The 27,859-nt window shown below is 55.2% G+C and overlaps 3 protein-coding genes across 16 annotated transcripts in view; 2 read left to right on the top strand and 1 right to left on the bottom strand.

Annotated features, from left to right (window-relative positions):
- Window positions 1–9,109: 9,109 nt before the first annotated feature.
- On the top strand, window positions 9,110–16,204 carry OGFOD2 (2-oxoglutarate and iron dependent oxygenase domain containing 2; the record flags this gene model as incomplete). Its single annotated transcript, XM_082293643.1, has 7 exons — window positions 9,110–9,232; window positions 9,310–9,366; window positions 11,530–11,640; window positions 12,114–12,213; window positions 12,990–13,114; window positions 14,196–14,453; window positions 15,008–16,204. The coding sequence occupies 7 exons, from the start codon at window positions 9,110–9,112 to the stop codon at window positions 15,281–15,283; spliced, it is 1,050 nt and encodes a 349-aa protein (XP_082149769.1). The 3' UTR covers window positions 15,284–16,204.
- A 487-nt stretch (window positions 16,205–16,691) lies between these two features.
- Window positions 16,692–22,500, top strand: ARL6IP4 (ARF like GTPase 6 interacting protein 4). 8 transcript variants are annotated; one of them, XR_014226931.1, is made up of 7 exons: window positions 16,698–16,974; window positions 18,567–18,764; window positions 19,093–19,434; window positions 19,735–19,852; window positions 21,013–21,082; window positions 21,272–21,453; window positions 22,369–22,500. XR_014226931.1 is itself a non-coding variant. In XM_082293563.1 (6 exons), exons 2-6 carry the CDS (start codon window positions 18,575–18,577, stop codon window positions 21,326–21,328), a joined length of 777 nt encoding a protein of 258 aa, XP_082149689.1. In that variant the 5' UTR covers window positions 16,692–16,814; window positions 18,567–18,574; the 3' UTR covers window positions 21,329–22,306. The 8 variants fall into 8 exon arrangements, 5 of the variants coding, with proteins under 5 accessions (XP_082149689.1, XP_082149691.1, XP_082149690.1 ...); XR_014226932.1 differs by lacking the exon at window positions 22,369–22,500 and adding an exon at window positions 21,740–22,305; XR_014226933.1 differs by lacking the exon at window positions 22,369–22,500 and adding an exon at window positions 22,045–22,302.
- A 3,390-nt stretch (window positions 22,501–25,890) lies between these two features.
- Window positions 25,891–27,859, bottom strand: part of PITPNM2 (phosphatidylinositol transfer protein membrane associated 2) — a gene marked incomplete at its 3' end in the record, with an annotated part of 123,084 nt that continues 121,115 nt past the window's right edge. For 4 of the 7 annotated variants that reach the window (XM_082293555.1, XM_082293557.1, XM_082293556.1 and 1 more), the window contains 2 exons: window positions 26,778–26,906; window positions 25,891–26,510 (listed from right to left, as the gene is read on the bottom strand). In XM_082293555.1, the coding sequence (XP_082149681.1) occupies window positions 26,172–26,510; window positions 26,778–26,906 (468 nt within the window). The remainder of the gene's footprint in view (window positions 26,511–26,777; window positions 26,907–27,859) is intronic. The other 3 variants (XM_082293560.1, XM_082293559.1, XM_082293561.1) reach the window with 1 other exon arrangement.

The raw sequence follows: 27,859 nt of genomic DNA, 5'->3' as shown, positions 1-27,859 counted from the left end.
CCTCGTCGCCGGGCTGGGGTCACTGAAGTGGTGAGGGGCAGCCCTAGCACGGAAAGGACGTGGTCATGTCGGCCTCTGCTGCAGGGTGAGAAGAGGGGGACAGGGCTGTTATTCACCCCAGGGAGGTGGTGTAGAAACAGAAGCAGGATGAGGGGACAACCGTGCCAGCTCCCCACCAACCCATCCTGACCCCAGACACCATTGTCTGCTCCTTCCTCCCCTCCCCTGCTGCACACGCCACAAGGTATTTCATTAAATGAGCAGCACGAATGAAGACAAACTTCCCTCCCGGACGCCTTCAACCATCCTGAATCCCAAAGCAGACATCTGCACTTCCCGATGGGAATCTTTGTTCCTGCTTGCTGTGACAGCTGCGGGACCAGCTGGGTGGTCCCCAGCCGCTGGGTGCTGCCGTGACATCTGTGCAGCCACGTGTCCTGTGCTACGGAGCCGTGTAGGTGTTAAACTTGGATAGTCATGATCCGAGAGTCCCTGCCCACCTTTCCCAGGACAAAGCTGAAACCGACCAGTCAAAACCGTAGGAAAGCAGATGGGAGAGCAGCTCAGCTTTATAATGGATCCCCCTCATCAAAATAAGACTAAACCATATGTATGGCAGCTTGTCACACCTTACTGTCCCCAGTGCAGTTCAATGACACAACAAAAATCCCGAGAGGAAATGAAAAAGGGATTGGAATTCCACAGCTGCCTCCCGTGGGAGAGGAAGGCTCCGGGGCGGGATGCTGCCTTTGCTGTCGCCCGGGGGTCTGTCCGGCAGCAGCGATGGTGGGGCAGGGTCGGAATGGACACAGGAAAGGGCAAAAAGCTCGATGTGCTCTAAGCCGAGTGAGCCGCTCACCTGCTCCGCTGCCATGCCCTGAGGTGCCACGCGTAGGCAAGAGGGAGGTACCTGATCCTGAAATTTGTGCTGGATAAGCAGCTCGTGACGGTGCACAGTGCGGAAGGCACGGCACAAGGGGTGCCATGTGTCGGCCACACTCCGGCCTGTGTGGCCGCAGCCCCCCAAAATCAAACCGCCGGGAGAAGGGCAGCCCTTGGCACTGGACAAGCTGCGCCCTTGGGCGAGAGCTGCTCGGTGGTCGGACGAGTGGGATAAAAAGCTAAAAAGCGGAGGAAAACAGGGCAGAGGCTGCAATTTGGGGAAGCACGGAGGTTTATGGGGTGGGTGGGGAAGGAGGGATGGAGGCAAAGCAGAGCAGTGATGCCAGGGAGGAGCAGGACACGCTTCCCAGGGTGCTCGCTGCTGCCATCCGCTGCAAAGCTGTGCGGATCCGGCCCATGGAGGAGGAGGAGGAGGAGGAGGAGGAGGAGGAGGAGTAGGAGGCAGCCACCGCAGCTCCCCACCACCCGCAGCCGTGTCCCCAGCCCCCGAGCTGGAGCCGCCCAAGGTCCCCAGACGCATCCCGCCTTCCCCCCGTAGGAGAATGTCCCGGGGGTGGGGTGGGGGGGAAGACGGCCGGGAAGGACCGTGCCCGCCATACCCCGACCGGACACCCACACCCGGCTCCCCGCTTCAGAGCATAAGGCAGCTCAGCCTCGGCCCGCCCGGACGGGTCTTACCGGCGGCGGGATCAGGGATCGGCGGGATCAACCCGCTCCAACCGGCGACGACGCGTCCCGGGAACAAGGTCGGTGCTGGGCGTGGCCCGGTTGTGACCACGCCCACCGACCACGCCCACCGACCACGCCCTCTCCTGCGGCGCGGGCCCGGCCCCGCCCACGGCCGGACCGGCCGGAGCCGAGCGGCGGCACCGGGGACCCCCAAATTGGGGGTTCGAGGGTAGGTCCCCGCTCCGCCCTGTCCCTGTAAACCCCGGCCCGACGCAACAAAGGCAGCCCCGGAATTTTCCCCCACCTTAGAAGGTTTTTTATCCTCCCCAAAATACATATTTCTAAATTTTAAAAATTATTTTATTGGCTCTATCTCATTTCTGCAGTAAAGAGGGAAAATACAACCCAGGAGCTGGCTCAAAAGCAACCGGCAAAAGGGCTCAAAATAATTTTTAAAATTAATCCTTAAAAAGGGGCTCGACAGGGGTTTAATTAACCCCTCAAGAAGGACTTTACAAGGGTTTAATTAACCCCTGACACAGAGGGATCCACTTTCAAGAAATCCAGCTTGTAAATTACTTTTCCCCTTCACCTCCCACTCCAACTCTGAAGGAATGGAAGGGCTCAGGCTCTTCCCTGGGCTGCCCCCATGCATCCAGGTGGGCTATCCTGAAGTTTCCATGTGTTTTTGGAGTGCTGAGCTTAAAAACACCCCTGTGACCCTCACTAGCACAGGAACAGATTCTACGATTCCTGGAGTTCACACCACTTTTGGAGGGAACAGAACAGTGACATTACAAAAGACAAATTCATTGTTCTCTGCCTGGATAACCAAAACCAAAAATACCACATTCTGTTGTCGATTTTATTTCTGCTAATAAGTGCTTAAAAAAAAACAACAACCAAAAAAAAACCCAAAAAAACAACAAACCAACCTCTCACTTCAAGCCCTTCCCACATCCACCAGGAACACACTCAGACCTGGAGTGACTATTCCTGGCTCAGGCTCACAGCAGGGACACTTTTAAGCTGCAGAAAACATTGTCCATAGCTAGGCTGGGTCTGGTTTCTGCTTCTCTTCCATCTGCACCCAGATCACTCCCGGGCTTTGGTGCAATCACTCCTAAAGGGCAACTTCCAAGACACATTCAAGGTGGAGCTTTTTGGCAGGACCAAGTCTCTCCCTGCCAAACCTAAATGAGGATGGTGCCACCTCCCTCGGTCTGAGGGATGATCCAAGGGCAAACCCGGACCAGGAAGGGACTGAACAGACCCCCTTGTTTGAACCTTCCCCTTCCTTTCTCCCAGAAGAGAGCAGGCACATCTGCACCCTGCACTCCCACGCGGCCGGGCCACACACCTCGGGGACAGTCCGTGCTGTCCCCGGTGCCGCAGGACCCCTGGAAAGCCCCAGGGTTAACTGGTTTTCTTCCCGGCGGACATGCTCTGCTCAGAGGGCAGCACTGTCTCGATCTGGAACGACACAAACTGGCCCTTCTTCAGCTTCTTCAGGGAGCTGGCAGTGCTGCCCCCAAACACGTTGTCTTCCACCTTGAAGGCCAGAGAGGGCAGGCCCCGACTTTTCCTTTTCACGCCCTTCCGCTCCCGCTTGCAGGCCGTGGTCATGTTGGAGATCACCTGTCGGGAGGATTGAGGGGTTGGGCTTCGAGGTGTCACCCGGGAATCAGCTCAACTCTGACACCAGCTCAGTGAATCCCAGAAACACAGAATCCTTAGGTTGGAAGGGAACCTCTGGAGATCATCCAGTCCAACCCTGTGTCCAGGCAGGGTCACCTGGAGCAGGTGACACAGGAATGTGTCCAGGTGTGTTTGGAATGTCTCCACAGAGGGAGAATCCATGACCTCCCTGGGCAGTTCCAGTGCTCTGTCACCCTCCATGGAAAGAAGCTCTCCCTCATGTTGAGGTGGAACTCCTTGTGTTTTAGTTTATGGCCATTCCTCCTCATCCTGTCACTGGGCACCACCGAGAAGAGTCTGGCACAATCATCTGACACCCCTTGGAGATATTTCTATGGATTGACGAGATCCCCTCTCAGTGTCCTCCAAACTGAGCAGGCCCAGCTCCCACAGTCTCTCCTCACAAGAGATGCTGGGAGTGACTGAGAGTTGGCAGTGTCAAAGCTGGATGCACCCGGGGCAAGGGAGGGACTAAGCAAGGGCTTCCCAGCCTTGTTCTCACTACCCCAAACCAGCAGGAGACCTTACAGTAGGAAACTGCAATTCCACAGCCGTACTCAGAGCTGTCAGTTCTCCATCAGTAGAGGGCAGAAGGGGATCTTGGCTGGAGTGCCACAGAACCCAGGGAAGCTTTATCACCTCCTGCTAATTACAGCCCCAAACCCTGCCTGGATGCAGGAGAGAGTCAGTGATCCCAACATCCGAAGCTCCATTAGGGACAGCACAGAGCTCTCCCTGCCCTGTGCCACGATGTGCAGCTCCATTTCACAAAAGGGGAGCTGAGCTAGTGAGCCTGAGCTTCCAAAGGGATCAGATCCTACATAACCAGCTCTCAGGCCCTCCTCCCTCCTGTCCCGTATCCCTCCTGTCATTCCCTGGCAAGAACAACCACAGTTTGGGTGAGATCAGAGAGAACCACGTAACCCTGACTGAGTGTAAGAAATGACTGAGCAAACAAAGCACTTGAGCCTTGTCTGTGATTTTTTGGCACACAGCTCACCAAGCACTTCACAGGGGACACTGAGGTCGTTTTACAAGTGAGGGAACCAAGGAACAGAGAGACAAAATGAGCTGCCCAAGGTCACCCAGCATGTCAAGAGACAGGAGCTGCATGCTGACTTTGCTCCCCAAGCCCATCTCCCTGCCCACTGGGCCACTAGTCCTCATGGTAGCCCCAAACTCCTCCCATTTTGGGGCAGGATTACTTTAAACCTCTATAGTTACACAGCATCTCCCTGAAGGCTTCTTGTCCCTGCCTAAGGAGGGACTCCCTTGGCTGATTTGGGATGCAGATTACAAGTCAGGAGCTGGGCAGGCTGGGACACAGCTCTCATTAGCCTGATGGGGCAAGTCAGTCCCTCGTATTTCATCACCCACCTCTGAGCAGCAGCTTCCCTGTGGTGCTGGCCCAGAGGGTCCAGCTCTGCTCCTGCTGCCCTTGGTGCACACTGAGGTGCCACCTGCCACCTCTCCTCTCAGGCCAGGCCTGGACTTAGCTGCAAAATGATTTCAAGGCACCACAAGACTCACAATTTCCTTCACCACGTTCTGCTGCTCCTGCACCGTGGCTGTGAACGGCGGGAGGCTGTCGGCCTTACCGGAGCCAGCCCTCTGCTCTTTAGAGTCCTTGACAAAATCCACCTGCAAGGCACAGATTGGGGTGTTACTCTGCAAGCACAGCAGTAACAAAGCTCCTGCAAGGCTCCCCTGGGCTGGGCAGTTACCTCAGAGGACAGGCACACGTATCTGTTGAACATGAGGAAGAAGGGGCTGTACTTGGTGGCGGAGTTGACCGAGGTGCGGAACTCGAAGAGCACGGGGTCCAGGTGTGCGTCCCACTCGCTGGGCTTCTCGTTCACCACGCTGCAGATGGAGGACCTGAGCACCTCGGCGCTGCGGTCGCCGGGGCTGGCGGGGTCTGTGGGGTCTGCGGGCGTGAGGAGCTGGGAGATGTTCCAGCGCTCGCACAGGTGCCGGCTGACCTGTGAGAACACGGAGATCACGGCGTGTCAGCCCCACAGCAGCCTCCAAGGCAGGGCCAGCGCTGTCTCCCCACTGTGCCAGGAGAGGCTGTGCAGTAGCAAATACTCCCCACAAAAGCTAGAGCCTGGGAAAATGTTTTGCAATGACTGCTCCCGTGCTTGAAGCTTTCCACAGCGCTGGGAAGCTGGGTTAATCCCAAGGTCGGCTGGGATTTCACGCACATGGTCTTTCCTTCTGAGCAGCGAGGACTTGCACCGCTGATCCATAACCTTAAATCCCTGCCAAGGTGAAAGCACTGGCAAATCAGCTCCCACTCCCAACAGGGCTGGGGCAGCAATAAGGCAGCATCAGCTCCTCGCCCCCACTACATAACACATCACAACTCTGCCTTCAGGACCTGCTGCCCAAAAAACCTGCTGAGGGTCACATTGCTTCCCCCTGAACCACCAGACCTACCTCCTCGCAGAAGTCCCAGCTCTGACTGGTGTAAATGTTCTTGGACGCACCAAACCTGGGCAAGAAGAGGACACACATCTGGTTTTACTTCACCAGCTGGGGCAGAGCCCGAGGAGTTCCATCTTTATGGGTGCAAAGAGAATAGGAAGGGACAGGACCCTCCAGTGGAGCTGGTGCTAATGAGGCTGCCATGACCTCACCTCCCCAAGAGCAGAGAGCACTCTGCTGGTCCCTCTGTTCCAAACCAGCCAAGCCCATTTGCTTTTGAATTATAAGGCAGCAGGAGAAAACGAGAGGAGCTTCTTGCTCTGAATTCAAATCTCTACTGGCCCCACGTGTTTTCCACAAGGACAATGTCACATGGTGACAGGCGCTGTGTGGATGCAAAATGAGCACTTTCTAGGAGAAATCCGGGAATGGCTTTAAAGCTTCTACAGAGAACTGGGACACAGCTCCCCTGGCCTCGGGCAGAGAACCATTTCTGCCTTTCTTCTCCCCATAACAAGAGGATAACAGGCTCTTCCCAAGGACTTTGTAAAGAGCAACTGAGAGGCACTGCATGGTCTCTCCTGTAGAAGGGAGAGTTCCTGCTCTCCTAGGGAAACATCTTGAGGACAACCGGGTATTTTTGCAACACACCCCAGCACTCCCCATCACACTGCAGAGGCACGATATAACCAACAGCAGAGGAGCCCACCTGTAAAATACGGTAGCCAGGGCTTTAGCCACGGAGAAGGGATCTTTCTTCTGCAGAGGAGCAGCCTCCACCCACTTGGTGAAGTAGTCAGTCACGAGCAGGACGTGTGTGTTGCTCTGGCTCGTCTCTGGAAAAGGCCCTGCGTAAACCACCATAAAAAAAAAAAAATCAATGCGATGCTGTCACATCCCCCAAACGGGTAAAGTTAAAACCCCAGCGGCTGCAGAAGTGACCACGACTCTCTTCTGCAATGTCATTTGGCCAGAACGTTTTCGGTGACCTTTGTCAGCAAAAATACACCCATTAGAGCTCCAGTTCTGGGAAAGAAGGCACGCCCACAGCTCCCATTGTGTGTGGAGAGGGAGCCGAGCCGAGCACAGGGATCAGGTTGCACCCTGGGCGGCTGCTGGGGCCTCCTTGGCACCTCCTCAGAGGTATCGGCAGCTTTCCCTCCGTGTGTGGCAGCAGGTCTGCCACGCTCCCGGCTGGCGGGGAGGAGCCCTGAGAGCCACTTGAAACACTCGCTCACCGTGGATGTCTAATCCCAGCACTTCCCAGGGAGATTCCACCCTGACGGGCCTGGCTTTCCGCATCACGTTCTTGTTGTGCTCCGCGTTCTGGCACGTTTCACACATCTTGATCTGGAGAGGGAAAAGAGGGATCAAAGGACTCGGGAAGCCGCTGATGGATCCTGTCAGACTCAGACTGCACAGGCTGTGGAGGGGTGAGACAGAGCAGGGCTGAGCAGTTTCCTTTCTCCCAATAAAAAGAAAGAGGTGCAGCGAAAAAGAGGGCAAAGCACAACAGGCTGACGCATCTCAGCTTCCACAAGGTTCACCCGACAGCTTTCTCTGACACAATAACCAATTTTCTCAACGTGGCCTACAGCTAAGCTATTTCTCACCCTGTTTCCAGGCAAATATTTATTGTATTTTAACCTCCTACCGCTGGTTAGAGAAATCCTCAGCCCTAGGACGCTGGAGGAGCTCAGACCATGCAATCCAAGCACACTCCTTAAACCACACTGCTGCAGAGTCCTGCTGCAGGGAACTGCCAGCAATGAAATAGGCGAGGCAAAGCAGCCGAGGAGACACCGAGATCTTCCTCTTGCCACGGTTTAGGGAATTGGGCAGCTCTGGAAGGAACCCAGACTGCCCAAAGCAAGACTCAGCAACTTGTCTGAAACAATCCCACATTCTCATCCTGGCTAAAATTGCCCTGCACGAGGAGGCTGATGCTTCCTGACACTCAGGGAAAGACATCCAATCTATCCAGCTGCCTCGGGACATTCCAAGATTCACCTGCAGAGTAACTCAATGTGTGGCTTCTCAGCACAGGCTCAGGGAATGACATCATCCCTGCACCAGGGCTCCTCTGGCTTCTGCCTCGGGACTGCTGCCAGCACCGGTGTCATCGATACGGTCACTGCTCTCCACTTACCCAGTCCACAACATCCTTCACGATGCCCAGCCAGTAGTACCGGCTCTGGATCCGGTGCACGGTCTTCTTCTGGCCCAGGTGGTTCCCGATTTCGGTGAAATGGCTTTCCAGGAAGACCTGACGCCTCCGCTCGGGATCCACGATCACCTCGCGCTTCTCCTCCTTCTTGGGTCCCACGTAGTAGAGGCAGCCGCCTGCGGATGCCAGAGGTCTGTCTCCAACACCACCCTCTCACAGCTGCTCGCCTCCCGAAAAAGGGTCACTTCCCACAGTGGGAAACACAGCTGAGACACAGCTCGGGAGCTGCTGCTGCCTTGGGAGCTCCTACTGCGCCTGGAGGAGCTGCTAAACTGGAATCACCCCTACACACACCCAGCGAGCTCTTCTGCACCCGGGACTGCGTGAAATCCTTCACTACAACAAAGCCACCGGGGTCCCCACAGGGCAGCCGTGGAGCACCGGCGCTACCCGGGGTGACACGATCCCCGCTCCGTGCCCCTCAAGTGATGCCAAGGCACCGGGCTGGCCGGGGAGCGGCGGCGGTGCTGCCGAGAAGCCACATTCCCTCCCTACACCGAGGCTCCGGCACATCCCCCCCGTGTCTGCGGGGCCGGCACCCGCCGGCTTCCCCCCACAGGCTGCCCCCGGGCCCAGCGGGGCAGGCCGCGGCCGAGGGCAGCCCGACACCGCCGCCGTGCCCCCCGGGTCCCCACCGTCCACGACGAACTTCTGGGCGTAGCGCTTGAGGTTCTTCCTCTTGATGGAGCAGAAGCTGGGCGGGAAGCAGCCCTCGGCCAGCAGCCGGTAGATGTCCTCGAACTTGCTGCCGTGGCCGCACGGCTCGGCCGCCACCACCACCTCCCGCTCGGCCTCGGGCAGCGCCGCGTCCATGGCCGGGCCGGGCCGGGGCCGCGCTGACCCCGCCGCGCGCGTCCCTCGAGCGCGCCCCCGCCGCCCGCGCGCGCCCCGCGAGGGGCGGGGGGGGGGAAGCTCAGGGACTGTCTGCAAATAACCTTCGGCGGCCGCTGCCGCTCCGAGCAGACCCGGCCCGGCCGTGAGGGCTGTAGGGTAGCGGGCTCGCCGCGGGACCGGGCCGAGGTGACGTCACGGAAATTACAAAAAACAACCGGAAAACGGGGGAGAACGGTCAAATTCCGCCGCTTTCCGTTTTTGCCCCGGTTCGGAATTTGCCGATGCGCCCTCAAACGGACGGAAGCGGAGCTCTTTGAGGGCTGGACCGAGGCGCGTTCGCCGGCAGGGAACATGTCCGCGGGCCGGCCGTTCCGGGGGTGCGCCTGCTTTTTCACCGACAACATCTTCGTGGGGCGGTTCGGGCTCCACGTGCGGTACCGGGACGGGCCGCAGCTCCGCCGGGACCACGGCCGGGTACCGCGGGGGCGGGCGGGGCCGGGGGAAGCGGGCCGCGCCGGTGGCCGCGGCGGTGACGTGCCCGTGTGTTGCAGGCGCTGCGGGAGCGCGGCTGCCGGAGCGAGGAGCAGTTCCGGGAGGTGCTGCGGGAGGTGAGCGCCGGGACCCTCGCACAGCCACCGGGGACGCGGCTCACAGCGTCACACCAGGGCTTGGGTTGGAAGGGACCTTAAAACTTATCCAGTGCCACCCCTGCCATGGGCCGGGACAGCTCCCACTGTCCCAGGCTGCTCCAGCCCGGCCTTGGGCACTGCCAGGGGTCCCGCTGCTCTGGGCACCCTGTGCCAGGGCCTCAGCACCCTCACAGAGAAAGATTTCTTCCCAATGTCCCGTCTAACCCTGCCCTCTGTCAGTGTGGAGCCATTCCCCTGCCCTGTCCCTCCATCCCTTGTGAAGGATCTCTCCCCATCTTTCCTGTCGGCCCCTTCAAGGCCACACTGAGGGCACCCCAAAGCCTTCTCTTTTCCGGGCTGAACAGTCCCAACTCTCCCAGCCTTTCCTCACGGCAGGGCTGCTCCATCCCTCTGATCATCCTGGTGCCCTCTTTGGACTCGCTCCAGCAGCTCCACGCCCTTCCTGAGCCGGGACCTCAGGGCTGGGGCAGCTCTGATCCCGGGGGGAGGAGATGGGGAGCCCCGGCTCCCCTCAGGGATCCCCCACCAGTGGCATTTCCACCCCCCGGGGGTCAGTCCCGAGGGGAGTTTGGGACTTGCTGAAGCCCCACAGAACCGGGGCACAGCTCCCGGCACCGCTGGGTCCCGATCGACCCCGGTGCTGGGCAGAGTCAGAAGGAAGAATTCCCCGCGGGCGCCCAGCAGCGAGGAGTTTATACAGCCAACACCCGGCAGGAAAACGCCCTCATCCAACACCTCATCCCAGTGGCCTCTGAGCCGCTCCCTCCTTGGATTTCCTCCGCCCTGGTTTGGCTTTCTTTGTGCCTTCTTGTGCCAATCCTTTTTAAAGGGAGATGGGATCACCCGGGGATCCTACAGAGGTTCACAATTCATCAAGAAATCTCTGCTTCTTTCCAGGCCAGGGACAGGGACCAGTCACACAACCAGCTCCAATGTCACCTGACACTAAGGGGACAGACAGGTTCTTTTAGGAATTCTTAGCAGGATGATGATGGCAGTAAATAGTACTGTTAATTAAAGCTTTATTAACTGGATATTATGATTCATACAGCACAGAACTTACGAGTAGAACAGCACAGGATTTCCCCAGGCAGAATCAATGGAGCACAACAAGCAGTGTAATGCAGAATTTATAAACCAGCTTCACTTAGGATTTCAAGACCTTAACTTTGGTTGTAATTTATAATCATCTAGATCCTAATCACTTTTTAATCACCTGGGCTCTCTGCAGATCTGCATACAAGGTTTGCTGTATCAATATAAACATCATAAAGTAGACTTTAAAACCATATGAAATTATAGGAGTCCCTCAGTGCTCGGAGGAGGCAGATGACAGTGACTGTCCCTGGCTGTGGGAGGTCACAGCTCTCACAGTCCAGCAGCAATTCCAGTCCAAGGATTTGTCACTGCTTGATTTTCTAGGCAGTGCTGGGTTACAGTTCCCTGCCCTGTGACCTGGTGCCCAGGGACCTTGGGGCTGGGAGGGAAGGGAAGAAACAATCTGAGAAATCTGTTTGATTTGTCTACTCGGTTCCCAAGACCTTCAGGGCCTGATACTGAGGGAAAGGGAATGAACACAGGACCTGCTTGGTCCCAGGGAATGGCTGCTCACTCACTCTCCAGTGAGGACTGTTATAAATTAATCTCGTGAGGGGGAATTAAATGGGAAGAGCTGCCTGGATCAGCTGCTCAAACAGCTGCTTGCTCTGAAAGGGCAGCTTAGCCTGTCTCCACCACGCTTAGCCGTAATCCCTTCATGACAGGACTTGTCTCCCTCCCAGCAAATGTCTTCATTTTGGACAATGCTTCTATTGTCAGAACAAAAGCCAGATTCAGGAGGTGTCAGAATGCTTGAAAGGGCTGAAACCTCACAGCTCCACTTGACACTTCCACAGAAAGTCTTTAGTTACTTTTTAAGCCATCTGTAAAGAGGACATCTCCAACTCCTCTTGCCTTTCCAGATATTTACCGGACTTGTCCTGACCACAGAAAAACAAAGCAAACACTTTTGTCTCCCAGGGGTGCCCCTGAACAAAACAAACTGGTTTAAAGCAATGAGCAGATTCCTGTTTTAGTCAGCCCTTTTGGTTTCTGACAATATGCTCTGTTGTTTACTTGCAGATTGAGGCAGAAGTGCAGAGAAGAAAACAGTTAATCCATCAGTCAGTGGAACGAAGAGCCATCATCTCCAAGTGCTACAAACCAAAGCACCCAGAGGTGTACACTCTGCAGGTACACAGAATGTTTGGAATCTCTTTTGCACCCAAAAAAAATTACCTGAGAGTTTATTTTTGCAGTTCATTTCCCCCTCTCCTTGGCATTGCACAGTGCTAAAGCTGCACTGAATTAAAACCCATGTGTAGCATATGAAAACTGGATTTTAAACTTTAAAAACACAACAGCACAGCGTGTTCTCCAGGCAAGATTCCTGGTGTTACAGCCAGGAAAGGTTCTTTCCTATCACATCTGTGATAAATCTGGCCAGTTACTCCTAGAAAACCATGAACTAAAGCAAGCAGCAGCTTCCCTACACCAGCAGGTAAAACACCAGTGACATTCTGCATTTCCTGCCGTGGAATTCACTCGAGTGTGACTCAGCCTTGCTCCTTAGGGACTGTGTATTTCCGTGGAAGTCCATTTCCCTCTTGGGCTGTGCAGGCTGATTGTGTTTCTGTGTGTTTTTCCCATCCTCCCCTCGACATCAGGATTCCTTCCTGGCCCCAGAGTTTCTGGAAATTGTGAGGTTCTGCACATCTCCGGGTGCTGATCTCCAGGGCCTCCTGTGCTACCTCGAGTCCTTCTCAGGTAAAGAAAACAACACCTCAGTCACACAGATCTCCCTGGTGACAGCTGTTCCCAAGCCCTGTCTCGAGCAGCTCTGATCTGACACAAGCTGAGGCAAACAGGATGTTACTCCCTGCCTGAGGAGGGTCTCTGGAGAGGCAGCACTTCTGCTCTGGATCAGAGGCTGTTTTCTGCTTTCCCATCCCAGCCTGCTGATGTCTCACCAGAGGCTCCAGCTGCAGCAGGGCTGGGGTTGTGGTTGTCCCACACCTCACCAGGGAGCCTGCTGAAGGAACACTGCTAGCCCAGGGAGCTTGGTTTCCCTCCCCAAGTGCTTTGCCATTGCAGACAGTCCCTGTTGGTTAGTCTGGGCTGAAATAACTTCAGTCTAGATTTCAGTCTTTGAAAAAGAGATCTGGGTTTTATGCTTCCCTGGAGGCAGCTGTGACGCTCTCTCCCTTCCAGAAATGCTGACAAGATGTAGAGGGGAAGAGGCAGAGTTGCCTCCTTTTCTCAAGGCAAAGAGAGACCAATGTCTGTGTGCAGAGCTCCTGGATTTGTCCAGGCCACCAGTTCCAGCCTTCTCCTGCTCTGGAAATGAGGAACCAGCACAAAAAACAACAAATACAGAGCTGATCCTGGGGAGTGGTTCCAGCCCTTTGAGCAGCCTGAGCACAAAGTGGGGCCTGTGGATGCTGTGCTCTCACTGACACCAGCACAGTGCAGCTGGACAGGCAGGCAGGAAAACTCCCACCTGGGATCTTCCCCAGCAAACACTGTCTCCCTTCTCCTGACAGATAAGAGGATCTATCGACTCCCAGTGTTCACAGAGGAGTTCTGCCAAGCCTTTGTGGACGAGCTGGAGAACTTTGAGCAGTCGGATATGCCTAAAGGCAGGCCCAACACCATGAATAACTATGGGGTAGGACTCGTCTCTTGTGCTTCTTGAGGGGGAGTGTTCACTGCGTTCACCTCCTCACTTCTCCCTCCCTCCAGTTCCAACGTGCCTCTCATTTTACACGGTGCAGTCTGAGTTCCATGTCCCCTTGCAGTGACAGGGTTGCGGGAATGTTACAGGGACAAAAGAAAACGGGAGTGCAGGGGAGGGGAGGTGGTATCTCAAAGAGCACCTTGTGCTTGAGCAATACAAATTTAAATCAAGGAGTCAGTTTTTCAAGAACACTCACCTTTTGATCTTATTACTCTGTGTTTCCCCCCATCCCTTTCCACCTTCACCCTCCTTCCTTTTTCTTGTAGCTGGAGCCTTTGCTCTAAAGTCCTTGATCTGAGCCAGCAGCAGAGCTGGAGGAGGACAGCAGCTCTGCAGCAGCTCTGAGGAGCAGCAGCTGTGGTTGCTCAGCTGTTCCCCCCTCCTGTCTGTTATAAACATATATTATAGTATTGGCTTCTCGCAAAGTATTAAAGTAGATATTATATAATGTTAGAAATGCTTTTTGCTGTGTGGATGTAGTTTTCTCTCGTTTTAGCAAGAATGTTAGCAAGTGTGAGCAAGTAAGATAACCTCCAAGGGAGCAGAGGATGAGGCCCAAGGAGCTGCTAATCAACAAGTGGCCAGGAGGGTCCAAGTGCCCTTATCACCGCTCTGCCCGGGGGGCAAAGAGGCCCAAAGCTGCAATCAGCCCTGACTGTCTGGAGAATTAAGAGATCCACCCCACCACCGACTCTTATCTAGCGGGCCCAACCCCAAGAATCAAAAGAAATAAAACCACAAGGCAGAAGACTACGCATGCTCTAAAAAGGCGGAACCAAGGAGTGGCCATGCAGAACAATTCCTGGAAAAGTTTTAATATGAATAGAGAACAGACAGTAAAAATGGTATAAAAAGGACTCACCTCGGGCATCAGGTGTGCTCTTGGCAGAGCGCCAAGGCACCCGGCCGTTATCCCTTTGCTTTATTTTATGTGTCTCTTATTGTCTTTATATTAAACCCTTTAAATTCTAACAGGAGAGTGAACCTCGTTTTTCACATGTCCTTGGCACAGGTTCTGCTGAACGAGCTGGGGATGGACGAGCCTTTCCTGACGCCCCTGCGGGAGCGCTTCCTGCAGCCCATCACTGCCCTGCTGTACCCGGAGCTGGGCGGGGCCTGCCTGGACAGCCACAAAGCTTTCGTGGTCAAGTACTCCCTGCACGAGGACCTGGACCTGAGCTCTCACTATGACAATGCTGAAGTCACCTTGAACGTTTCCCTGGGAAAAGAGTTCACAGAAGGCAACTTGTACTTTGGGGATTTCAACCAGGTACTGAGCACGGCCCACTCCCCTCTCTCTCCTCGGCCCCCCAGTTTCCAGGCATCAACTGCATTCTAAAAAACAATTACTCACTTCTGACAGTCAAACCTGCTCTGTCCCTTCCCCATTTTTTGCATGGCTTGGTTGTACAGGAGCCTTTTCTGCTGCAATATTCCAATATTCAATACCAATATTCAGGTTTCAAAGAGAGGACAGAGGTAACTTCGTAGTAGAAACTGGAGTGAAACAAACCAGCCCCTCTTTCCACATCTGAAGCTGGGAGCAGGGAGGTGCTGAGAGAGATTTATTTCAGATATGACTTAAACCTAAATCTCTAGCACCTGCTTTTAGGGCAAGAGAAGGGGGAAAGCTCCCACACAGCAGTGACACATGGGGTTTTTTGATTGAATCTCTTTAAATTCCCTCTGAACTTGGCGCTGGGAATGAGGTGCAGTTTGCTCTCTCCATGTTGCTCCCTGGGCGCTGTGGGGGAAGAGGTGACAAGTTTCAACTATTTGAGGGACTTTGTGGTGTGACACCGAATCCCACTCCCTTTGTTGCAGGATCCCAGCCCCGTGCCGCAGTACATAGAGGTGGAACACGTGGCAGCCCGGGGGCTGCTGCACCGAGGAGGGCAGATCCATGGCGCCCTTCCCATCGCCTCCGGGGAGCGCTGGAATCTCATCGTGTGGATGAGATCATCGGCCATCCGGAACCAGCTCTGCCCCATGTGCAACAGGAAACCCGAGCTGGTGGAAGCAGAGGGCTTTGGGGATGGGTTCACAGAAGCCCTGGGAGAGGAGGTGGCCCAGACTGTGAATCTCTGTGCCTTGGGGTAGCGGCTGGTGCCGCCTGATTTCCCCACACCAAGTTGCCCAAAGCTCCTTTCTGACCTCACAGGCTCTGCTGGGTGCACGAGTCCTGTAAGAAGCAGCTCTCACCTTGGGAAGGGATGCAAAGCCAGCCCTGCCAGGATTCCAGCTGGAAGAGCTGGACCTCGGCTCGTGAGGGCTCACACTGGGGCTGGAGGATTCTGTGTCAGACACAGAAAGCCCCAACACCGAATCACTGCAGGAGCTCTGTCAATATTTCCAAGTGCACAGGGAAAACACCCAGAGCTCCTTGGCCTCTCTGCCACCAGCAGCATCCCAGATCCCACTGGGAACAGGAGAGGATGGTACAATAAGTCATTTCTGGGCTGTTCTTAGGGCCTCTTGTCCTCTTCCAGGGGAAGAGCCTTTTGTTGCTGAGTGGCAGGGAAGGATCTGCTCAGAAATGAGACCCAGGTGATTCACAGTGGGCTGCTGGGAATGGCATGGAATTGTCACCACTGGATGTTTGTCTAACCCAGGCTCAGAAAAATCCATCAGGAGCAGCACAGGGAGCACTGATCCCCCAGGGTGGCTGAGAGGTCTCCCAAGGCTTCTTGGGGGCAGAAACTTCCCATACAAAGGTTTTGTGAACATTTTTAAGCAGAGACAGAGCTCTGGGAGCCACCTGCAGCACAGCAAAACCTCCCAGAGGAGGGCAAGATGGACATTTAACTCCCTTTGCTTTAGTTACATGAGCAAGTGAAAATATAAAATAACTCCCAACCTGGATGCAGCAGACAGGCCTGGGGCTTCTTAATTTGGCACCAAGATCCGCCAGGAACTGATGGATTGGAAGGGTCAGGTGCTTTCCCCTCCTTACTTCTGTCTGGCTGAGAGCATGTGACTCTTCCACCTACTGAACAAATTAAAGAAGCCAAATATCTCTGATTTGGTGTCTGCATTTGCCTCTGTGGAAAATGAGTTCTGTCTATTCGACAGCCACTGGTGCATTTATAAGGGGCTTTTCCATTCATCCCTTCAGTGCAGTAATTACACAGCACATGGGTAATGACATCGGGAGTTGTGAAAGGCTGAACGCGAGCGGGTGCAGCTCGCACAAAAGGTGTTTATTGAAGCTGTCCCAGCAGAGCCGCAGGATTTTGGCTGGAGCTGCCATTAGCACAGGGCGCTGATGAGCTTCTCATTAGCAAAGCCCATTCAAATTACACCGGCAGAAGGAAATCGGCGGTTGTACCTGAGCGAGGAGCCGCTGTCAAGAAACGCAGTCTCGAAGCCTTTATCTCGTTCACTAGCGAACGTGAGCGCTCCCAATCCGCCCGCATTCAGCCCCAAAAACTGAGCTACGGGGCGGGGGCAGCCCGGGCCAGGCGGCCCCGGAACCAAAGAGCGCGGCCCGGCTGCCGCCCGGCCCCGCGCCCGGCGGACGGAGGCGGGAGGCGGCCGGCGCGGCCCCGGCGGCGAGAGCCCCGCTCGGACCCGGCCCGGTGAGTCCCCGCTCGGACCCGGCCCGGTGAGAGCCCCGCTCGGACCCGGCCCGGTGAGTCCCCGCTCGGACCCGGCCCGGTGAGAGCCCCGCTCGGACCCGGCCCGGTGAGAGCCCCGCTCGGCCCCGGCCCGGTGAGTCCCCGCTCGGACCCGGCCCGGCGAGAGCCCCGCTCGGACCCGGCCCGGCGGGAGCCCCGCTCGGACCCGGCCCGGTGAGTCCCCGCTCCCTCCCGCTCCTCTTGCCTGCGGCGGGGCAGGGCCGGGCCGGCTGAGAACACCGGAGAAGGGGGGCCGGGGGGCTGATAAAGAGCTGCTCTCTTAAAGGGGCCGCGCCTGGAGCCGTGCGCGTAGAACGCCTCCTGCTGAGCTCTTAAAGGGCCAGCGCACCTTGCGCGGGGTCTTAAAGGGCCAGCATACCTCGTGCTGAGCTCTTAAAGGGCCAGCTCACCTGGCATGCCGCAGGCTCCCCGTGCTGGGGCATGAGGGCAGGGACAGCCCCTGCAGCTGCCCAGCGCAGAACAGCTCCGGGGCCCCGGCGAGGGCCGGGCCTGGGCAGAGCTGGGCGGACAGGAGGAGTCGCTGTGGCCCCAGCCTGGTGTCAGGGTGGAGGTGAGAGTCCGGCTTAGGGCATAGGCAGCCTGCGATGCTGCTGGGACCATTTGGGATTCGTCGCCGGGATGCTGCTGCTGTCTGAGCCCAGCTCCGTCCGTACCCATTGATCTGCTGCTGTGGCTGTGTCCTGCTGCCACAGCCAGAACAGAAAGATCCGAGTCCCAAACTCTGTCCCCAGCAAGGTCCTGGTGCAAGGGGCAGCTGCTGGGTGTGTGTCCATGGAGGATTCTCATCCTCTGAAACCTCCCTGTGTGTCCTTAATGGTTGCGGTTGGTTTTGGGGATTTTTTTCTGATTGAAATTTCGCTGTGGAAATCAATCAAAGGTCTCATTCACTTGGGAGAGAATCCGAATTGCTGCCTGGGAATGTTGAGGTGGTAAACAAACGATTAATTAAATGTGGTAGTTGGAAGGTGGCTGTGAAGAAGCGTTTCCCAGATCCTGCTCTGCCCACGGTGCCCGTTTGTTTTTTAAATTAATTAGAGCATGGATCACACCAGCTCCGGCCTGGGGCTGCTGGCGTCCCTGGAGCTGATGGACGGGGGTGCCAGCTCCATGCGTCATCTATTTTCTAAGAGCAAATTGGAATATTAAAAATTCATTCTTCCCCTTGGCTTGTGCCTGCTCCCAGCATTTAAATAACGGGGTGATTGACTCGGTGTTGGGCTCGGGGAGGACGTTTTGTTCTGCTGACTGTGGCCGCAGTATCCATCACACTTTGCCTGTGTCCATCTGTGGTGCAGCATCTCCTGACGGCTCCCAGCGCCATGGAGTGGCCGTGGGCACAGCACTGCTGCAAGCACCAGCCTCAGGCCCCTCCGTGCCTGCCCATGGCAGGGATCAGCCCGATTCTCCAGGGACAAACAGCAGAAGCGCAGGGAAAACCTGGTGCAAGGTTCTCCTGATGGAAAACCTGCTTGGGGACAGTTGTCTGAGGCAGGGGGAGGGCTGCCTGGGGACAGCTGTCCCTGTGCCAGCTCCCTGCCCAGGGCTGGGGGCTGCTGAAATTCCACGTGGCCAGGGCTGTGATGGGAGACCCCGACCCATCGCTCTGGTGGGAGCGGGTGTGAGCAGGGAGGAGTTTAACTGGAACAGGTCTTCCACGGCTGGTTGGCTCATACTGGACTGAAGGGTTTTGGGGCTGCTGGGCAGGGTTGGTGCCCCGTGGCTCTGATGTGACCCATTCCCTCCAGGAGCCAGCATGGCCCACAGCCGGTCTCGGAAGCGATCGCGGAGCAGGAGCAAAAGCGACTCTCGGAGCAGGCAGGAGAGGAAGGAGAAGAAAAGGAGGAAGAGCAGCAAGGACTCGCAGCAGGGCAGCAGCTCTCCGCCGAGGAAGAGGATCTCTGGCTCTCACGGACACAAGTCGAGCTCAGCAGCAGCCAGGGAAGGTGGGGGAAGGCCCCTGAGCCTGAGCTTTCACCACATTTCCCCAGGGCAGGTGCACAGAGAGGGTCCAGGGGGGAGAAGAGGGTCCCTGGTTTTAGCTAAGTTGGTGTCTGTCACCTTGTCCTGCACTTTGGTCTCGTTCTGACAAGTGCAGAGCCCTCAGCCCCTCCATGTGCTGGCCTGGCCCCGGCACTGCACAGTCCCAGGTTAAAGGTGGGCACAGAGGGAAATTCCAGGCAGGAAAGAAACCAGGCTAGGAGGGGGATAACCAACATCTCTGCTGCTGCAGGGCCAGGACTGCTCCACTCACCCTCTTCTTGTGTATTGCAGAAAAGAAGAAGGAAGGAAAGGACAAAAAGAAGAGGAAGGCCAGTACCTCTTCCTCTGGGACATCTTCATCCACCAGCTCTTCCTCATCTTCCTCTTCCTCCAGCTCCTCTTCTGATGACTCCAGTGACAGTGACTCCAAAACGAAGAAGAGTCAAGACAGCAAAAAAAAGCGAGTGAAACAGAAAGACAAGAGGAAGAAAAAGAAGAAGAAGAAAAAAATAAAGAAGAAATCAAAAAAGAAGGGAAAGGAGAGGGCTAAGGAGGAGAAGGGCAAGGGAGAAGAGGTGCCCGGCCCCTCGCTGGAGCAGTGGCAGAAGGAATCAGTGGTGGACTCTGGGCCAGGTAATAATGATGCTCTTTCCCTCCTGCAGGAGCCTGGGCACACAGGAGTTGTGCTGGTCCCTTTCTGTTGCATGAACCAGCGAGTGGGGAATAAAGATGCCAAATGGAAGGACACAGTCAGCAGTAACATCCTGGCAAAGCTGGTCCTGCCTTTGGGATGTGAAATGTCCCTTCCTTTGCGTGGTTTGTCACCGAACCCCGAGTACCACCGGGGTTGTCCATGGGCTGCAGCCGTGGTGCTGTGCCCCTCTCCTGGAGGCAGCCCCACGAGCACGGCTCTGACTGACCACTGCATTCCAGTTCTGACAGATGAACAGAAATCCCGGATCCAGGCTATGAAGCCAATGACAAAGGAGGAGTGGGACGCGAGGCAGAGCGTCATACGGAGAGTCGTGGATCCCGAAACGGGGAGAACCAGGTATGACCCTGGGGAAAAGGAGGGTGGGTTGTCTGTTCCCATCCATGCTGAGTGGGCTGGAGGCCTGGAGGATGCCTGTCCATGGCACGGTACCACCACACCTGGACCCAGGTCCCCTTCAGGAGCAAAGGCCTGAGCTGACCCCTCACAGGTCCCCCTCATCAGGCCTGGTGGGACTTACCCAGAAAGTGGCACAATGGCACGAAATCATTGAATTGAATCATTGCTGGGGCTCCACACAAGGGACACGGGGCTGTGTCCCAGTATCCCACTGCTGCATCCACTTACCTTTCAGCTCCAAAGCCCTGGGCCCTGATTAACACCCAGGTGGGAATGAGGAGCGAGTGTGTGCCCTGTGGGGTTACAGACAGCAATCAAACCCAGGTTCATTTAGCTGCCAAATAGAAATGACCCAGTTTTTAATAAACTGCGTCTTCTCAGCAAGCAGAAAACATCATGCTGAAGAGAATTGGGTATGACAAGTCCAGTCTTAAAATAGAAGGCAGCCTGCAGGGCTCAGGGAGGTGTGGAACAAAGGTCAGTTCCCTGTAAGGCACGTAATGAAGACAATTAAATCTCTGTTCGTGTTTGGAGGTGTGAGCCGCCTCCAACTCTGCTTGGAATTTGCTCAGCAAGATGCTCCCCAGCCTGGCTGCATTTCAGGCCCAAACTGGCTCCTGTTCCTGAATGGCTTTGCAGTTTCCTGGGGCAGCCAGGACTACACCTGAACTCTATAAAAAAAGGAAGAGGTTTTGCACGGGTTGGGGCACTGCAGATTGTAGGGTGACATGGGATGCTTTTATTAGGAGTGTTTTCTTGTGCCAGTGTGACTGACTGCACACAGCAGGCAGTGCCCACAGCCTGGGGCAGGGCCAGCTGGCCCTCAGTTCTCAGGAGAGCACTCCTGTCCTTGCTGCAGTGTGGTGACATTAATCCCATGGGAGCAATGGCAAAGCCTGCTGTGCTATTTAAGCTTGATACAAAAACAAAGTCACAAAATACAATGTTGGGTAGGTCAGCACTGGCCTTGCCCAGCACCTGCTCCTGGGTTTGGGGGAGCTGGGGCACAGCAGGTGCCCTCGGGGTGGGGTCAGCACCTTCTGAAACTGCAGGAACTTGGCAGTACCCTCACGGCTGCTGGGCCTGTGTTTGTCTTGCAGACTGATTAAGGGGGACGGGGAAGTCCTGGAAGAAATCGTCAGCAAGGAGAGACACAAGGAGATTAACAAGGTATGGGAACTGGCTACCAGCATGAGCTGCAGGCTGGGCACAGCCAGGGAGCTGCTGCACCCAGAGGGGTTGTGTTTCCACCCTGGGGCCAAGCTGAGCCCTGGCAGCACCGCCAGGGCCCCTGGGATGGTGCTGGTGGTTCTGCAGCCGTGGGCAGGGAGTGCTGTGAGTGCTGTGTCTCCCTTGCAGCAAGCCACGCGTGGGGACGGGCTGGCCTTCCAGGTGAGGACGGGGATGCTGCAGTGAGGGCAGGCACCAGCCAGCCCAGGAGCCTGCCCTGTGCCCCTGCCAGCCCGGGGGGAGCCTCTGCCTCTGGACCCCGTGACAGCACCGTGTCAAGATGTTCCCCAGGGGCCCTTTCCAGCTGCTCTGTAAGTTACTGACTGGGAAGGAGAGCGACTTTGGTTCATCTCCCAGTAAACAGCTTCTCCCCTCCCTGTCCCAGCTCAGGCCAGTGTGGCTGTAATGTACCTGAGCCATTTGCCCCAATGCTCCTCTCTATGCTGGAGGAGCTCAGCAGTACCCAGGGGACAGGCTAGAGGGTGCTGAACACCTCAAGGTGCTCTGGGCTGTGGGGGGCAGGAGCCAATGCTGTGGCCAGGATAGGGTGTGTACCTGGGCCACAAAACACAGCTGGCTGCTGCTTTTTCCCTTCAGGAGCTGCCCATGGCCCTTTCCTTGCTGGATGTGGCTCACAGGCCCTTTGCACTCACTGACCCTGCTCAGAGAGGAGTGGCCATGGTGCTGTGTGGCTCTGCTCAGGCTGCAGCTCCTCTGCACCCCTGAGTGCCACCCTCCAGCTGTGCCCCAGGGCTTCTCCCAGCCTTCCTGCAGCTTCACCTCCTCGGGTAGGGGAGCACTGACCTGGCACGCTGCACTGGCATCTGTGCAGCTGTGCTTTTGGAGGGGTGGCTTTGCCTTGCTCTCTGCTCCTGCATGCAACTCGTGTCCCTTCCCCACAGCACAGGCCCGGGGCAGCATTGGGGCTCTGGGCTTCTCAGGGCCCAGGGCTGCTCTGAAGCAAACACAGCAGTCTTTTCTCCTGGCTGGAAAGTACATAAATCTACAAACTGTAAAAAAGAAAAGGACAAATGGGTCCTGCAGGACTGATCTCCACAGAGGGTTTCCATGTTCTGTTCATCGCTGTAACCCCATTAAACTGGCACCTGCTCACATTTTATGACTTGTCCGTTTCTAGAGTCTCCCCCCACCCCCAAAAAAGCAGACAGAGAAGAGCCTTCCCATTTCTTTAATCTGTGTAACTCACAATGATACTGTACACAAAGCACACCAGGCATTGAACGATGCACTAACAGCAAGGAGGAGAAGGAAGTTGTACAGAAGGTTTGCCACACACAAGCGAGTCATCGGCACGGCACTGCACACGCGGGGCGTCCCCGGCGCCCTCGGGCATCCCCTCCGGTGCTTCCCCACGCACAGCTGGTACCCCTAGAGCAATTTTTTATAAATAAAATATAACTAACATCGTTGGAATATAAAATTGACAGTCGAGGGTATCAACAGGCAGAGGGAGGGGACCGTAAGGCTTCTAGAACTAATAGGAAATGCAGCAAACAGTGGCGATACCTGAAGAAGGGGCTGCTACAGCAAGCACGGCGGCTGCTGGGCGGGCGGGAGGGAGTGTGGTGGTGACCCTTTGGCTGATTTCTGCTCTTGGCTTGCGCCTCCGACACTGTAAACGGTTTTTGGTATTAGGATTTCGCCTCATCTGACTGAGGGATCTGAGCAAAGCCAGGAAAACGACTCGGAGGGAATGCATGGGCTCCTCTCACTGGTTTTTAAAAGACTTTAAAGGGACAGCGTCAGGTAGAAAGTCTGGCCTAAGGGTGCAGTAATATAAAAAGCTGCTTTTCGTAAAAAATCTGAGCTCCGCAGCAGAGTTTGATTCCTGTGGAAACGGAAAAGCAACCCCAAAGCCTGAGGCTGTGTTGTGCTGATGTGCAGAACAGGACGTGGGCTGTCACCGAGGGCTGCCCGGACAGCGGCTGAGGGAGGAGGACAAGAAACTTCCCATTCTCTCCTTTCAAAGCAAACAAGTTACTCATAACAGGAATCAACTGGGTCTTTAACCTGACAGTGCCCCTTTAGGAAGGATGAAATACACATTCATCTTTCCCTCGCCACGTCCAAACGGATCCTCTTCCATACACGTGGAAAGGCATCGGGTCACATGCATTGCTCTCCAAAACAGCTCGGGACAAACAGGTTATAAACACAGAGTTAAACTATTGCTATTGTTCTGTGAGTGTTGATCTCTGCTTCAGAGGGATGAGTGCCAGATGGGGGCGGCTGAGGATTGAGCGATGGAGACGGAGATGGCTGAGTTGGTGAAGAAAAACTTACTGGCATTATTTCCTGGTAACTACACCCACCTCCCGTGGAATTATTGCAGCAATAAAGGCCCTGCTCTACAATTGCTTCTCCGTGTTGGATCCGTACAATGGCAACGGATGGGGGGCCAGGGAAAGGACCTGGGCAAGGTTCAAGAAGCTTAACAAAGGATGAGGACAGAGGTGCTGTGATTGTCAGGCTAACTGGTTAGGAGCTGTTTAAAACATGGAGTGATGGAGAGGGTGAGTATCATATTGCACTTCTGCATTCATTGACAGTTACATTAAACTTGGTCCATAAAATAATTGCTTTGTACATAATGCCTGAAACAAAAAGCTACATTTTTAAATATTAATAAACCCTGAAGGTTCCAGTCCCTCCAGACATTTTTTTTTTCCCCTCTACATAAATAAATAACTTTCAATTTTATATATCCACTTTTTATGTTGAACATTTACATTCGCCTCTGTTTTACACTATCTACACATAAGAAAATGTGAACATCTCATCAACACTGGAAAATGTACAGATCATGTCCTGGTTGTGGACTTGGAGGAAAGGTGAATTTTGCAAAGGCCATATCCAAATTTGCACAATTATTTAGTGATGTGGTTTGGTGACTTCACAGGATGGATCGTGGCTTGGCTTCCTACTCAGATGGCATCTGTTTGATAGAACATTCGGCTAGCAAAAAGCTGGGACAAATTCACATTGTTTTCAAACCCAGTAAAAGCCCTGGATGTACATTCAGAGAGAGCCAAGCTGAGTCAGCAGAAAGGGAAGTCAGTTTTCAGTAACAAAAAAGTCATCAGGTACATTCTGTAACTGGATAATTACCAAAGAGAAGTGGTTAAACATTTTGCAGTCGGGTCTGAGCGCTCCAGGGGCTCAGATGCCGGTGGCAGCTCCGCACTGTCCCTGCTCTGCCTCGGCCTGGACCCTCCACACCACAAACACAGGAGTTGGATGAGTTGGATTTGCCTACCGTGGCCCAGAGGCAGTGAGCAGAGTTCACAGTGCTGTGTATCTCAGTGCGGCCGTCCTGCACCATTCTTATTGAAACAGGTAATAAAATGAAGCAGCCAGTCTAAAAAATTCTGTTATAAATAAGATCCTCGTAAGTAGAAAGTGATACAAAGACAGGAAAGTGTGGTGGGGAAAGCGGGGTTACACACAGTTGGGGAGCTCGGTAGGACTATAAAATCTCCACGTGAAGACCCGGAACCCCCCATGTGGATGTCCCTCTACCCCGGGAGGTGTGTGCAAGGAGGGAACCTTCGCTGGCCCCAGGAAGGACAGGACTGAGGGGCTTTTTGGCAAGCCCTCGCCCTAGGCACTGTTCTCTGTCCCTGTCCGGGTGTCACCGCGGTGCCAGCTCTGCCACGCGCCTGCCGCCTCGCTCCAGCAGCACAAACCCAGCGCCTCAGGCACATCCACTGAGAAACCCACCAGAAAAATTAAGATATGGCCTTTTCTTAAGGTTGCCTGACATTGTTGGCACACTTCCTTACAGTCTCCTTACTGCTGGAAAAACTTCTGCACAGATTGTTTTGTTTTTTTTAAATATATACATATATATATGTGTGTGTGCATATATGTATAGATATGCACACACACCCTGGCTTAGCAATATTTCATTGTCATGCACTACAAACACTGGTGTAGCTACATGAGATGGTAACAGGTTTCCATTCTAAAAATCATCAGTGCAAAAACCAATGAGGTTTTACAGTTCAGTAACTACAGGTAAAAGAAGCGAGTCTAGTTCCCATGAAAGCTGCTACTGAACTTGGAGAGAACCTGGGAAGAAAAAAGGTCTCAGAGGTGGGTGTTGAGAGAGTCAGACCCTGCATTTGGATGAGAAGAACTGCAATGCAATCCAGCTGCTGAGTGCCTTCAGCTGCTTCCAAATATATGGTGGTTACTTGTTGGAAATACATAGCAAGACTATTTGGAGACTTTAACAGCAAATTGAGTGTCTGAGGTTTGTAACAGCTCAAACAAAATAGCTTGTATTCCTCTTTTAATAGGTCAACATATTAGATTCCATTGGCTTCTGAAAGGTCTCTTTAAAAAATAACAGTAAGAACAGTAATGACCCCGCTGTCTTGGGCACGAATCTGCCGACATTCTGCCTCTGCCAACAGCATTGACACAGCTTTAGCTTTGCACTGCACCAGCTCCTCGAGGAAGTGGCTGCACTCGGAGCTCTCTGTTCAGGAAAAGCTCTCGGTCGCTCTGCCTGGTGCAAATCCCTCGCTGGGGCCGGGGGAGCGGCGCGTTACCCAACCCCAACCCCAACCCCCCGCGCGGGCAGAGCCCCCAGTCTGACTCCCGGGACAGCCCAGAACCAGCTCCCCCAGCCTCACGCCCTGTTCCTGTGGCTCTGAGGACAGCACTCGGTCACCGTATCGGAGCGATGGCTAACAAGGCGAGGAGGCACGTATTTACAGTCACTGACCCTGGATGAGAGGAGGAGGCAGGAGAGAGCGCCGTCCTGATCTGGAGACTTCCCCCCCAATTTCCAGCTGTTCCTTGGGCTCACGCTGCACAAACCTGACGCTCTCGCTGCAAGGCCTGCACGTTCTGTGTGGGAAACATCCCGTCTCTTCCCAGAACACCATTTTATTAGAGTAGCACCATATTTACCCTTCCAGCCCGAAACACTGGCCTCGTCCCTCTTTCCTTTTATTTTCTCCTCCAGTGGCTGCAGCTGACAATCCTGGCTCTGGCCTGGCTACTTCTGCCCCAAGAGGCCAGACTCCAGCCGGGACGCGGCGCTCCGGCCCCAGCACCCCGTGGCGATGCTCATGCTCCTTTGGCTGCGCTCCCTGTCCCTGTCCTTGTCGCTGTCCGACTGGCTCTGGGTGCGCTCGGGCCGGTGGCCGGCGCCGCTGGCCGAGGGCTGGGAGGAGATGGTCCGCAGCAGGTGGTTCCTCTTGCGCAGGAACTCGGCCTGGCTGGGCAGCCCGAAGCTGCCCTTGCGCAGCACCATGCGCGCGGTGTTCTTGGCGGGGCGCGCGCGGTGGTTGTACTCCAGCTGGGCCAGGTGGGCCGCGTAGCCCTCCGTGATGAACTGCGGGGTGAGGGCAGGCGTTAGAGGGGCGGGACACGCGTGCCCGAGAGCCACTGGCAGCCAGAGATGGTCGCTCTGCCAGGTTTTCTGGGGTGACCAGCCGTGGCACCGCTCAGACCCATGCATGTGGCTCTGCTACCTGGGACAGTTCCCACCCTGCTGGCCAACACTAGCTCAGTCACCGGTCTTGTGATGACCGAATTCCCACCTCCCTCCCATGGGAGGCCCTTGCGAGCACCTCCAGGGCTCGGCCAAGTTGGCTCCTACCTGACACTGGCTCTGCAGCTTCTTGGTGGGTCGGCCAACGATGTAGATGTGCGTGGGCGGGAGGCTGATGGAGCTGTACACGGAGATGTCCTTGGTGGATCCATACGCTGCATGGATCCTCATGTGAAGCTGGGGGGACAGAAAGCAACACAGGGTCAGAACATATGGGCACCCTGTGCTGCTCAGCAGGCTGGGCTTTGGGTTTTCCAATAGCATTTGTGAGAATCTCAGGTCACTGGAACTAATGCAAGTTCCCAGCTGGGTAATGAACCACCCAGTGAAGTGCTAATTAACAGAGCTGGGGATGTTTACAGGCCACAAGAGGAGTAACAGCGATACAAGAACAGATCTCCACTTGCTGATCCACAGCCTTCCCCTGAGGTCTGCAGGGAGCAAGGATGCTGCACACTTCCCTGCTGTCATGGGGAGAGGAGCTGCAACTCCCGTGCAGGAATCATTAGCCAGGAATGTTCTCCTCCACAGCCAAGCTGCTGTTACCTGCTGGGCAGAGGGAGAAGGGACAGGCAGCAAAACCTGCTGCTTTTCAGGGATACCTCTGGCTCCACTCTGAGCAGAGAGCAGGTCCTGGACAACTCTTTCTGTAGTGGGCTGGAGCAGGGGCTGGCAGGGGAGGTGTGGACATTGGTGCCACCACACACTGGCCAGCTTTGAGCCCAGAACCACAGGTCACATAGATGGAAGGGCATTTCTGACTCTGGTCCCACACTTGTGGAAGACAAGAGAGCAAGTTAAGTGCCAGCTGTTCCCTCCACTGCGACTCAGGCCAAAAAGGGAGCCTAAGAAAGTTAAGAACAGGCTTTTCCTGCTGATCAAGATAGGGCAAGTGCTTGGGACACTGTCAGCTCCTTCACCTGCCAGACACAAAAAACTTTGTTCTATCTGGAGTTTCTCTGAGGCTCTGAGCAACATCAGGACCTCCCAAGGGTCACATGCCTCGAAGATCTCTATGGAGTCTCCCAGCAAAGCCATTTCTGCAGCAGCTCCATCCCCTCTCAGGGCAGCCAAAAAACCACCAAACAGGTTAAAAAAAAGTGCATGTGTGAGGAAGGGAGGCTCTGCTG

This window comes from Coloeus monedula (assembly GCF_965178545.1).
Source record: "Coloeus monedula genome assembly, chromosome: 18".
NCBI classification, from domain to species: domain Eukaryota; kingdom Metazoa; phylum Chordata; class Aves; order Passeriformes; family Corvidae; genus Coloeus; species Coloeus monedula.
The sequence above is the reverse complement of the archived record's forward strand: the minus strand, read 5'-3'. Positions and strand labels throughout refer to the sequence as shown.